General features: G+C 42.4%; 1 protein-coding gene across 1 annotated transcript; it reads left to right on the top strand.

Moving 5' to 3' along the window:
• The first annotated feature begins 818 nt into the window (after positions 1 to 818).
• On the top strand, positions 819 to 13312 carry elp1 (elongator acetyltransferase complex subunit 1). The gene is made up of 36 exons (XM_023409543.2): positions 819 to 915; positions 1915 to 2128; positions 2460 to 2612; positions 2752 to 2833; positions 3180 to 3260; positions 3363 to 3448; positions 3552 to 3742; positions 3901 to 4024; positions 4202 to 4295; positions 4642 to 4872; positions 4951 to 5121; positions 5516 to 5594; positions 5708 to 5863; positions 5990 to 6096; positions 6200 to 6303; positions 6408 to 6461; positions 6554 to 6659; positions 6930 to 7045; positions 7145 to 7218; positions 7552 to 7630; positions 8241 to 8320; positions 8415 to 8552; positions 8790 to 8875; positions 9140 to 9288; positions 9607 to 9730; positions 10002 to 10099; positions 10281 to 10482; positions 10594 to 10655; positions 10827 to 10889; positions 11036 to 11096; positions 11288 to 11401; positions 11712 to 11811; positions 11903 to 12030; positions 12415 to 12566; positions 12928 to 13006; positions 13164 to 13312. The coding sequence occupies exons 2-36, from the start codon at positions 1979 to 1981 to the stop codon at positions 13229 to 13231; spliced, it is 3942 nt and encodes a 1313-aa protein (XP_023265311.1). The 5' UTR covers positions 819 to 915; positions 1915 to 1978; the 3' UTR covers positions 13232 to 13312.
• The last annotated feature ends 79 nt before the right edge of the window (positions 13313 to 13391 follow it).

The following is a 13391-nucleotide window of genomic DNA, read 5'->3' as shown; positions in this document are numbered from 1 at the left end:
CACACTGTGTGGGAACTTTGAGCACCAAGTTTATTGTACAAGTTGGATAATGGAACAAACTGACGCATTGATGCGCTGAATTGAATTGCACGTCTTCATCCAGTGGGACAAAAATACACGCAACGCGTTTACAGCGTTTAGGCAGCATCGGCTAATGAAGAAAGAGCTCACAAACGTCAACATACATTTGCACTTAGCATAGGTATGACAATCAAATTTGGCAGTACCCCCCAAGCTGGCATTTTTCATATACAACGTGAACAACTGCAGGAGAATTATATTCATGCACGGATCCCTCAGTAGTGGTTTCTTTGTCGTTTTTACAACCGCACTTGAAGATACTTTTTCCGGATTGACTGAACTTAATGTCTTAAAGTAATGCTAGACTGTCGTTTGTCTTTACTTAGTTGAGCAGTGCTTGACATGATATGGCTTGGTACAGTTGTCCAATAGGGCTATTTACTGTGTACCAATGGCACAATGACGCAACACAACTGATGGCCTCAAACTGATTAAGAAAGCAAGCAATTCCACAAATCTGTCATCAAGGTAAATGGTGTCCACTTTGAAGAATCTAAAATATGAAACAAGAGAAAGAAGGTAAAGTTGGATTTTCTTTCTGACCCATTTGGACTTGTGTATATGTCTATCCAAAAGCAGTTTAATTAAATAACATTTGTTATCATTGTTTTGTTAAAAAAAAAACATTTAAAAATCATCAACCAACTTTCCATGATAAAGTCCATGTATTGTGATGTATATTTGCTCCACGGCGCCAGGGGGCGATACCGCCGAGACATCACGTAACTGCGTTAGAGGTGAAAGGTTATGAGTCTGACAGTGCCACATGCGTGTTGTTGTGTTGTTGATGCTGGACGTTTAAAAGGGTTTATTTCTTCAAGCAGTTTGTTCTCGGTGGGTTTCATTGTTATCTTAAAATATTAATACGTTTCATAGTTGTCATTTTTTTGTTTAGCTGTTGTATTATCGTCGCCAAAAACATGTTGCTTCTTATAGTTTAATGGTAAGCTAGTACTTACAGTTCCATTTTCGGACAGCCTGCACACTTTTACTATAGACCTCCACCAGCTTAGACAGTAAGTCGAAAATAACCTGTGTTTTACATCGTGAAAGGACCTTTAAACTAACATTACACCGTTATGATTATGGGCGATTGATTCTTGTTACTGATGCCTTGAATGACGCAGTGAAACAAGGTTAAGGAAAGTGGATAACAACGTAATGTGACGTCTTAAAGAACTATTAAATTAGCTGTGTAATTCAACACATGTTGATAAACTTCGTTGACTCGTTGCATAGAGGCATTGTCATCTAGACTTTGATTGAAAGAGGGTAAATAAGTGGTCAGGTAGAGGGTGTGTCAGATAATGGATTAATCTAATGTAGCAGTTGTGTTAACATCTCACAAGAGCACACAGACATCTTCCAGCTATTAAGTCTGACACTCACAGGACTGTTTGTTTACTTGATAAATTACTGAACTAATAATTTACTGAATTTATTGGAAAAAATGCCAATTCATCCCAAATCATCCATATCTGCAAATGTTTCCTATATCCAAATATATTTGACTGAATGTGTCTGTATTGCTGATGATATAACAGGCATGGCTGTCCGTGCTTTTAGAAGACATTTTATACATGGAAAACTGAAAAGCAATCTGCTGTTGTGTTGGCATGATGGTCAATATTGGCATTCTCTGTTCAGTAACAATAGTCACACTAAACTGTAATTGTATGTGTAATGTAATGTTAGATAGTACAACACTGAAGCCAGCTCATTACTTAATGCAAAATAATATCCCTGCTGACCTTACTAATCTTACATTGATAGATTGCCTAGATATGTCTGTCCAGTTTCAGCACTGAACGTGTTTAATTGTTGTTGTTTCAGGTCTTTTGCAGCCTTTGGATCCAGGACTCAGGTTCAGTGCGTTCTCCTTCTGTCCTGAGGTGAAATGAGGAACCTGAAGCTGCTAAAGAGCCTGTGCAGCTCGGAGCTGCAGGGACCAGGCTCTCCGCAGTTTTTCTCAGTGCGGGCCGACACCGGCTCGCTGCTGGTTGCCTCTCAGTACTCCATCACGGAGTATGACCCCCGAACTGGCCAGGTGAGCTACACTGTACTTGTTGCTTTGTCTCTGGAAGAGATGGGAGTTTACAGCTCTCACTGGTGACAGGGAAAAATGTGTTTAGTCGTTGATGCTCAAGACTTTGCAGGCTTTTATTACACTTAAAAGCACCATAGCTCTGTTCACTCATTTATTTTAGCTTTATCTCATGGAGGATAGTAATGTGTTGAGATGTGTCTACACTGGTATTTTGTGTCAACTAAAAAGGTAAAGGACCTGAATTTTTTAATTGGGAATCTTTAATATAAACTACGAGTGGAGGTGAAAGTTGGTTCACTCGTCTTTAACTTCCCACCATTCTCTGCTGCAGGTGGTCAGTGAAGCCTCATTGACGGCTGATGGTTTCCTCCCAGAGGACGGCAGTGGCGTGGTGATCGGACTGCAGGACCTGGCTGAACTGGAGTCGGCGTGTTTGGCCACAGCTGGTGGCGATGTCGTTCTCTTCAACTTCAACACGTGCCAGGTCAGCTGCTGTTTGAGGGTTTAGAGTCGGCCTTAGCTTTAAAATGAAAGTTTGCTCTGAGTTACAGTTACAGGGTGACAGGCCACATACATTATGTGAATGAGGGTTCTCATTAAATGTCTCTTATCATGTTCCACAGTTGGAGTGTGTCGGCAGTGTGGACAGCGGTCTGACGTCGATGAGTTGGAGTCCTGATGAAGAGCTCGTCATTCTTACTACTGGTCAGTCTTTTATAAAAAATAAAAAAAATAAAAAAAATTCATTTATAAAATTGTTAATGCATTGTTTTAAATCAGAAGCTTCCAGCTTATATCGCCTGATAAGCTTATGTTATCAGAGTAACTTTACAACACTGAACACAAACAAAACACACAGAACAAAAATGACATTGAACGCATGAATAAACATTTGAGTTTCCTGCAGAAGACTACTGTTACACTGTTCTGCTTTCCAAGACATGCATACAGTGTCCTTACCTTAGTAAGACGTCAGCGCTTAGTAAGTCAAGTCTTAATTCCAACAAAACATATTAAGATTGATTAAATCAATTATATTTTGTGTTCACAGGTCAGGAAACAATCATCATGATGACCAAAGACTTTGAGCCGATCACCGAGGTCGGGATCCACCAGGACGACTTCGGCGAAGGTACAGTGGCTCCAGATCAGAGGTTGCTGCCTTAAGGGTCACAAGATGATTCATGGGAAGTATAAATATTTGTAATATGACTGAATTATAACGGTTTTGCAGGAAAGTTCATCACAGTGGGTTGGGGGAAGAAGGAGACTCAGTTCCACGGCTCAGAGGGGAAACAGGCAGCACAGAGGAAGAACCAGGTCAGTATTCAACCACAGAAACAGCAGTTTGAATTAAATTGCTGAAATGAATGAAAAAAATATTAAATATAAATATGAAAATATTGTCAATGATGCAACAAAGGAGGTGCAGCCAGCTGCTGTGTGGGACGACCGCAGGCCGCGGGTCACGTGGCGCGGTGACGGTCAACTGTTTGCCGTCAGCGCCGTCTGTCCTCAGACCGGAGCCAGGAAGGTGCGGGTGTGGAACAGAGAGGGCGTCCTGCAGGCCACCAGTGAGCCCGTCAGTGGTCTGGAGCAGGCGCTGTGCTGGAAGTAAGAGACCTGCTAAGACAATTTTCTTCTGGCTTATTAAAAAAGTATTGTAAACTTTTGTTTGAGATATTTTCCTTGTGGAGAACTGCATAAATGTGAGAAGAACCTTTCACGAATAAATACTAATTTACATTTAAAACGTTCTCCTTGGGTTTCAGACCCTCCGGCAGCCTGATAGCTAGCACCCAGCGTCACCCCAACAAACACAGCGTGGTGTTCATGGAGAAGAACGGACTGATGCACGGAGACTTCACCCTGCCCTTCAACAAGGACCAGGCCAGGGTTTGTTCAGTTAAATCTGACCTTACATAAAACTTCTGACATATTGATTGAACTGATATAAAATGATCAGCATGACCAGGATCAGTGGTTAAGTTTCTGATCCAGAGGACAGTGTTAGCAGATTATTAGACTGGTGTGTGTGTGTGGTGTGTGTGTGTGTGTGTGTGTGTGTGGTAGGTGAAGGAGCTGCTGTGGAACAGTGACTCCACTGTTTTAGCTGTCTGGTTGGAGGACATGACCGCCGGAGAGGATGGACGGGTCAAAACTTACAGTAAGTTCAGCCAAAGTTGAACTTGCTGTCTGCCACAGTATCTTTTTTAATACTGCCACTTCAGTCACTAAAGTCTTATCGGGTTACTGTCAGAACATTGTATTTCATGTAAATATAGTGAACGAGAGATGCAAACATCAAGAAAAAAAAAAAATTATTATGCTGAAAATTTCAGGCTTAGTCATAAAACATTATTATGAGGGACAGTTTCCCTAATTGCCTTTGATAAATGCACAAATTAATTATTGAATGAATAAAGAAATAAACAAAATGTTTATCACAGTCAGATTTTCTTTCATCAGTCCATGGTGAATCAACGTTAAAGCTGTCGATGCTTCCCCTGCAGTCCAGCTGTGGACGGTAGGAAACTACCACTGGTATCTGAAGCAGAGCCTGGACTTTGGCAGAGACCCTCAGAAGGCTCCGGTCGATGTCTGCTGGGACCCCGAGCGTCCCCTGAAGCTCCACCTGGTGACACGCAGCTGGGCCAGCATCACTTACGACTGGGGCTGGACGACAGAGCGGAGCCCCGGGCTGGACGCCACTGACGACGCCAATGTGGCCGTGATCGATGGAGGTGAGGACCGATGAGATGAGAGGAGGTGGAGCTGCAGGATGAATCAGTATGATATTTATTTTGTCTAAAACCCCTCAGATAAAATCCTGGTGACAACGTTCAGGAAGTGTGTGGTCCCTCCACCCATGTGCTCTTTCGAGCTCCAGCTGAAATCACCAGTCAACCAGGTCACCTTTCTCTGCCGACCTCAAAGGACCAATCAGCTGGCAGCGTTCACCGCTGATGGTCAGATCTCAGTCTACAGCCAAGGTGGGTTATGCATGTTTTCCATAAAGTGTCAATAATCAGAAGGAATGTGAGTAAAATTAAATTTGGTATTAAACAGTAAGAATATTGTAATTCTCCTGTCTCGTGTCTATTTTTCTAACGCCTGAAACTTTTTTTTTAGCCGTCAGCTGAAGTCTGATTTTAGAGTGTGAACATAATCCAAAGTAACTGCAGAAAACACCCTCAGTACCTTAGAGATCAGAGGTTGAAGAAGACAGACATGGTACTTGAGCAGGAGAAATAGTGTCTGGGCTGATTCTCACATTTAGCCTTTTTCTTTGTGTTTTTAAAGTCACATAAACAGGCTGTTTGTATGTTATTGTTAACTTTGTGTTCTTTTTATTTTACCCGCTTGCATGTTTTCTTGTTGATCCAGATTCAGGAGAACAGGTTGACAAAACAGCTGAGGGGTTCAGGATTATGTCTCGTCCCCTAATCCTCCAGAAAACCTTCAGGTGACACAATGACCGTCAATGCCGGTGCAGGATACTGTTTGCTCCTTTTTCATGGTTTACCCGTGTTCTTACTACATTTACCCAAATCATTCTCCTTCCTCGTCTTCCTGCAGTGTAGCAGCTCTCCAGGACGAGCCTCTAGCTCTGCGGCAGCTGCTGTGGCTGGAGGATGAGCTGTTTGTGGGTGTCACCTCTGGTCTGCTGCCAACCTCCTCCACCCTGAAGATGCTCCGTCCTGCTCAGGACACTAAGGAAACCCTCACCGTCAGGTCAGCAAACTGAGCATCTCCTGTGGCCACGTCTTTGTCCTGCAAGGCCTGTAAATGAAAACAGTGACACTGAAATAATTTATGGTCATTTAAGTGAATTATACCCCAGCTTTTTTTATGCCTCAGGTCGGAGATTGAAGTGGATGGTGTTGTGGTCAGTATGGTTCAGTCTTCTCAGTCTGGCACTGTGGCCCTACAGCTGGAGGATGGACAGATCAGGAAATTGCTCTGGGGTCAGAAACCAACACTTTTCTTCTGCTTTTTTTTTTTTAATGCTAAGAGATATTTGATTGGAAAATGGAAAATCAAAACTGAATTTTTAAAACTCCTGTGAAGATTGTCCTGAGCCATCAGTGGAGGATTGGCGTGTCTCCAGTGGATGTAAAATCAACTTCCCTGTTCCCTGTGTTCAGACGGCGCTCTGCAGCATCAGTGGAGAGGTACAAACATACTGACTTATACTTACATGATTAATCATAAGTGAGTTCTTGTATACAGGCCAAAATGCATATGTTTGTTGTTTGCTTTGCCTTTATGTCTTTAGGAACATCTCCTGGGCCTGACAGACAGATCCCACCTGTACTCTGGAGACACAGAGGTATGAACTTTGTTTTTCCAGCTCTCGCAGTAAGTTCATCTGAAGATGAGAAAAAAAAAAAACATGTTCATTTATGTCTGTTTCTTTCTCAGCTCGCCTCCAACGTTTCTTCCTTTGCAATTTGCAATGACTTCCTCCTCATCACCACACACTCCCACACCTGCCGCTGCCTCCAGCTGAGCACTCTGAGTGTCAAAGGTAAGGTGAAGCGTCCGGAGTCAGAAGAATTTAGATGCCCCCTGAGTCCATATTGATGTAAAAAAAACACTTTATTGCTTCAGTTATTGCTTCATTTGGACCTGGAGGTTTTCAGTAAGGAGCTAGTTTGTCGTGTTGTTAGCTCAGTCTCCAGCTGCTCCGATAGGTAATGTTAACATCCGTGTTGTGTTCCTCTTTCCCTCTGAAATGGCTGGTTTTGGCTCATGTATTTTATGGTACAACAGAATCAAATGACCTTTGATCCTGCAGGGCTGCAGGCGGCCTTGGCCTCAGATGGAAGTCAGAATGACGAGACGCTGCGTCGGGTGGAGAGAGGATCCAGAATCGTCACTGTGGTGCCTCAAGACACCAGAGTGATTCTACAGGTCAGTAACACACACACACACACACATTAAGAAACCTTTAACAAACATTTTCAGTTTTTAAAATGACAAACTATCTGATTCTTTCGGGTTTGTGTCCAGATGCCTCGTGGGAACCTGGAGACCGTACATCACAGAGCGCTGGTGTTGGCTCAGCTCAGGAAGTGGTTGAACAGGTGAGTTTGAAATCCTTCCATCATATCACATGCTTGATTTCTAAATGAGATGTTCACTATTGAATGTTGCCAAAATTATAGTGAGAAACAGTTCTTCCAGGTCGACACTGGGTTAGGGGTTAGAAAAAAAAAATTCTGTTTTTTAGCCTGATACTCAAATGAACTGTCCAGTATTTTTAGTACATGTACTGCATTTTACCCAAATTCCTATCTTAGCCGAGCTGAGCACAGATACTGGAAGCAGAAGGTGAACAAAAGTGAACATTTTGCCAAACTGTATCTGGAGTGTTAAGCTCAGTCCTACATGTTGTTTGCTGTTCTTTCTTTTCTCAGTCTGAGGTTCAGAGAAGCCTTTGAGTGTATGAGGAAGCTGAGGATCAACCTGAACCTCATTTACGACCACAACCCAAAGGTTTGTACTGGGTTTTAACATTCGTGACAATACGATGACATTATGCCTTACTATACTATGACAGTTTGACAGGTTTCACATGTTATTTTTACACATATTGGTGATACTGTATATACATATATATTTTAACTTCATATGTACATTTATGTCATATATGGAAATTCAACACATTTCCATATAAATTCAGATCTTATATGTTAATAAACCGTTTGGTTGACGGCATTAAAAAGTCAATGTCTTTGTTTTGGAGGGGTGGTGGGTTGTTGTTTCCCTACCAATGTTGACACCAAACCTACGCCCTTGGCCAAATTAAATTCTGCTTAGGGCCCCATAAACGCTTGGGACGGTTCTGATATGTTCTAAAAGATGCGTTTGAAGAATGAAGGCCTGTATAATACAAGGTGATTTACAAACAAGATACAAACAAAGGAACTGACAGCAGTAAATTTAAATGATTTAAAATGCTTTGAGTGATAACAGCGTAATCATTTTGTCAGACTTGATTTTTCTCACAGGCTGTTGAACAGACTTTTTTATTGAACACTAAGTTATGACAAAGCATTAGTTCATTAATAAAAAAAAAAATAAGGGTTTTATTTTCCTCCTGCAGGTTTTCCTGGAGAACATGGAAACCTTCATTACACAACTCAACTCCATCAACCACATCAACCTCTTCCTTACTGAGCTCAAGTAAGACTTAGTCGGAGCTGAAAGAGTTGATTTTCACATTAAAATAAATAAATAAATCTTTTATTACATGCATTTTTTTTTCTTTGGTTCCCAGGGAGGAGGACACAACCAGCAGCATGTACCCCCGCCCTGAGAGCAGCCCAGTCCAGCCCCAGCCTGCCTCCGGCCAGAAGAAGGTGGATGTGGTTTGTGATGCTTTACGGAGCACCATGGAATCAATGGATCAAAACAAGTCAGTGATATTTTTATTTAAGGTCACAGACGGACTTTTTTTACACATAATAACACAATGTAAAGTCAGGGTCACTTTATTTCAATTGTCTGAGTAAACAGAGGTTGTGCATCCAGCAGAATTTATCCACATCTCTAGTTTTTGTGGGGGATGTAACCAGGAGAGATGGTGATTAGGTCAGAGATGTGCTGTGAATTTCTCAGTAGCAAGACATTAATGATCATGTTCTCCATCCAGGTTCTGTCTGTCGATATTGACAACTCATGTGAAGAAGACGGTTCCGGAGCTGGAAACCGCTCTGCAGAAAGTCCACGAGCTTCGAGGTGAGCACACTTCAGACACACGAGAAGCAGTATACAGCAGCTGAACGCCTCTACACACTCTCTCCCTCACACACACACACACACACACACACACACACACACACACACACACACACACACACACACACACACAGACACACACACACACACACACACACACACACACAGACACAGATATGGATGGATATGAGGAGAGGATGTTTCATTTCTCTTCCTTAATGCTCAGTCATCATGTCATGAAGTGCTGTGCGTGTATCTGTCCAGAGAACCCTCCTAACTCTCCGGGCGCTGTGAAAGCTGAAGAGGCGCTGAAGTACCTCCTCTTCCTCGTCAATGTCAACGACCTGTACGAACACTCTCTGGGAACGTACGACTTCGACCTCGTGCTCATGGTGGCCGAGAAATCCCAGAAGGTAGGAGATGCCGGAGGAGGAAACGCCTGACTGCATGTTTTACTTCATTACATTTGACCTCCTTATCACAGTAAGAAGATGAAACTTCTTTTTATTTCATGCGGATTTTGCACCAGAGGGGAGTAAAAATGAAACAAGAGGCATTTAAGCTGCAACATATGTTAACTTACACTGCGAGGTGCATCAAAATCTAATTAGATAATCAGCTCTGAAGGGAGTTTGGAGTTTGTTACACTCTACTATATGACTAATGTATAACTGGTGGATGAGTTTGGCATCATGTCGTCTGCTAATGTTCCTTCATTTCTGTCTCTCCAGGACCCCAAAGAGTACCTTCCCTTCCTGAACATGCTGAAGAGTCTGGAGCCAAACTACCAACGCTACACCATCGACAAACACCTGAAACGCTACAGGAAAGCCCTGCTTCACCTCAGCAAGTGTGGTCAGTGACACTGTATCTGTCGTCTCGGCCCCTTTTACTTCTGTCTGTTTTTCTCTGGAAGCCACCTGTTGAATATGAAGGTTTTCCAGTTACAGGACTCACAGCTTCAGTGATGTATGCACAAAGCTTGCCATATATCATCAACATGTAAAAAAAACCACACAAATTTCAAAACAGAATGAAGAAGTAAAAGTGTGTTGGTGTTTTGCAGATTTTTTTTCTCTAAAATCCAAAGTGATCATGACATGATGTTGTTGTGTTCTGTGTTCAGGAGAGGAACATTTCCCTGAAGCTCTGCAGCTGGTCAAGGAGCAGAAACTCTACAGTGAAGCTCTGAGGCTGTTCACAGCAAACAGCGCTCACTACAAGGTACAGAAAACAAACGTCCCTCACAGCTGTTTTCCATTCATCCTTTAGTCACGCTTTGAGTTTGTAGCATGAAACAATTAGATTAACTTACAACAAAACACATGACCAACAGTCAAAGTTGGTACTGCTCGTTGAAAAGTCATTACAGAAGATCAGACTGACTTTCACCTTTGACCTCCAGGCTCTGAGCTGCGCCTATGCTGAGCACCTAGTGGAGCAGCAGCAGGCCGAGCAGGCCGGCCTGTTGCTGTGGCGATGTGGAGAGTCGGTCGGCGCCCTGCAGGCGTTCGCCAGCAGCTCCAGTTGGAGAAACGCCATCTGTGTGGCGCAGCAGATCCCACTACCGCCCGACCAGTTGGCTCTACTGGCCAGGGACCTGGCAGGTAACCATGACAACAGGTTGTCAGTCAAACAGGTAGTTGGTTAGCTGCTGAGACATGGTACAGTTCTTTATATGTAAAGCCTAAAATAGTTTCCGCCTCCTCCCCTCACAGAGAAGCTGACCGAACAGCGGCGGTTCTCAGAAGCTGCTTTGCTGTTGGACCAGTACGCCAAAGTAAGATCCTCTGAACAGCTGGACAAAATGGCTTCTAATGAAGCAGCTATTTTGACTGAGCAAAACCAAACAGATAAATGTAAAAAACAGACTCTCTGAAGTTGATTTTTATATTTAAATTCTGCTGCAAACTAGCTGAGCTCTGACGGTCTGTACTCTTGTTCCCTACAGGACTGTGAGGAAGCCATCTTGGCTCTGATCAACGGTGCAGTCTGGGAGGAGTCGCTGCGATTGGTCAGTGTGCAAAATTCTTCTTTTCACTTTTTTTTATTTGTCATTACCTTTTTGTAAAATGGAAAAACCTTTACTTAAATTTAAAAAGCCTGGCTATGTTGAGAAAATTCTTATAATGACCCACAATATTTCTTTGTCTGCTTCAGATTTACATTCACAACAGACAAGACATCACTGAAACCAACCTGAAACCTGCTCTATTAGAAGGTAAGAACAGTTCAGACACATGAGCAGTGTGAGCACGCTGCTCCAAGTGTGTTCAAATTTCATGAAAATGGAGGAGAGAAGCCAAACGGGTTTAAAAGATTTTGACGGACAAAAGTAAGAGGAAGCTAAACAAAGAACTTTTGTCTTGTGGTCTTGTGTTGTTTTGATGTTGTCATGTTGTCTTGTGTCAGCTGCCGGCACCCAGACTGTTTTCCTGGAGGCTCAGGTGGCGACATTCACGCGCCACAGGACCCGGCTGGCTCTGGTCCGAGAACAGAAAGAGAAGGCCAGACAGGACATGCTGGGTGAGAACAAGTGTTATGATTTTATGTCAGATCCGTATCTTAAAGTCAAACTTAACCCAAACATTCTTATTTAGAGTATAACATATGTTCACCCCTTTTTCAGGCCTAAAAAGTTGTAAAAAGCTTAATCTCAAAACACCCAGTAGAAGTCTTGCAGCATAATCTCCATCTATATGCTCAGGATGTTTCAATCACCATGATATGGCTAAATAGACTAAAGAGTATGAATTAAAGCGTACAGGACAAGAAGGAAGAAAAAAAAGGAATTATAATATATAATTTTCGTTAACCCTGCGTCGTCTCTTATCAGATGAGGACGGTCCAGACTGTCCTGATGCTGAGCTTTACTCTGAGGCCAGCAGTGTGATGACTGGCTCCAAATACTCCCACAGCAACTCCCGCATCTCCTCGTAAGACAAAACTTCCTGATCAAATTTTTTTACACTTTAAATGTGTCACCCGGGTGATAAGTGATTACTTGATTATTTTCCTGGCCTACAGGAGATCATCAAAGAACCGGAGGAAGGCCGAGCGGAAGAAGCTCAGTCTGAAGGAAGGAAGCCCGATGGAGGACCGGGCGCTGATGTACGCCCTGGGTGAGATCATCACCACTGTGGACAAGATGAGAGGTACAGACCTGAACACCCAAAGGCTCCTACTTGTTTCTATTTCCTTTGCTTTATATTTTCAATAACTCAAATAATGTGGAGACCCTCTGTGTTTGATTTGATTCATTTCCTGCTGCAGAAACTAAGATTAAGTTGTATCTGCTTGTTGAAATGTGTCTGCAATTCTAAAGTGAACAACACAGCGGTAGCAGTAAAAGGATGATGCAGCGAAGGATGATGGGAAATGCGTTAATACTGGAGAAGCATTCAGTCTGCATTTAAATACCTGCCCTCATAAATTCTAAACTATTCAGTTGTACTTCGTAGAGAAGTTTATATAGTTTGAGTGGTATGTATAGTTCAACCAGTTTGACTGACGGCTCATTCGCCCCTCCCCTCTTGCAGAGGAAGTGCACAGCCTGCTGAAAGCCCTGGTGCTGTTCCAGTTCGACAAACAGGCAGAGAAGCTGCAGCTGGCCTACGAGGAGGCTCTGCAGATGATGGAGACAGCAGTGCCTGAAGTGTGGCTGGAAAGCCTCCAAAACAACCAAGCTCCGGTAACTTTGATAACAGACATCATTAAAATCAGTAATGAGCTTTCTTCACACTTGTTTTTATGAACTGTTCACTTTGTGATTGGACAAACTGTAACAGGTGACTTAAAAGATGAGATAAAAATTAATTATCTTCTTGTATCAGGAATTCAACTGTTTTCTGTTTCTATGAACTAACAGGGAATAATATCCTGTACATGAAAATGAAATGACACTAAAAACCCAAGATATCCCAAAGAATAAGAGTTAAGATGCAACCAAACATACTGTGAATGTATGAGACACAAGAACGCAGCATTGCGTTTGTGCATTATTAGGATTTAAACATTGTCTTATAATCTCTCACCTCGTTCCTGCTCTTCAGCTCACTGGTCCAAACTCGACTGCAAACAGCATCATGGCGTCTTTCCAGCAGCAGCAGCAGAAACCTGCAGCTTCACAAGGTCAGCAGCATTTCTATAGATTATCTCACAAAAACACTTGCAGGTCACTGTTTGCACAACTTTTTAATGCGTATCTGATCCGTGCCATATGTGAACAAACACTAGGTTGAAATAAGTCGGTTGTAACAGGTATAACAACATATTTTTTTCTTTGTAGATGCTGAGGTCCTGGTGCCACCAAAGATGAGAAACGGTGTCAAGTGGAAGCTCACTATCCTGAAGTAAATTAGTTTTATTTTTAATGTTTTTACCTGTAAAGTCAAATGTTAATTATGTAATAAATAAAGATTCAGTTGTCCCCTCTAACCGAATTTGTTCATTCAGTTTAGAAACATGGCAACATGAAGACAAATGTAACAATGGAAAGTAGAAAGTTAGTGTCTTT

The sequence above is a fragment of the Seriola lalandi genome, unplaced genomic scaffold (assembly GCF_002814215.2).
Source record: "Seriola lalandi dorsalis isolate HSWRI2012SDOR001 ecotype SW California unplaced genomic scaffold, Sedor1 jcf7180002054397, whole genome shotgun sequence".
NCBI classification, from domain to species: domain Eukaryota; kingdom Metazoa; phylum Chordata; class Actinopteri; order Carangiformes; family Carangidae; genus Seriola; species Seriola lalandi.
Note: the sequence above shows the minus strand (reverse complement) of the source record. Positions and strands in the feature narration are given on the sequence as shown.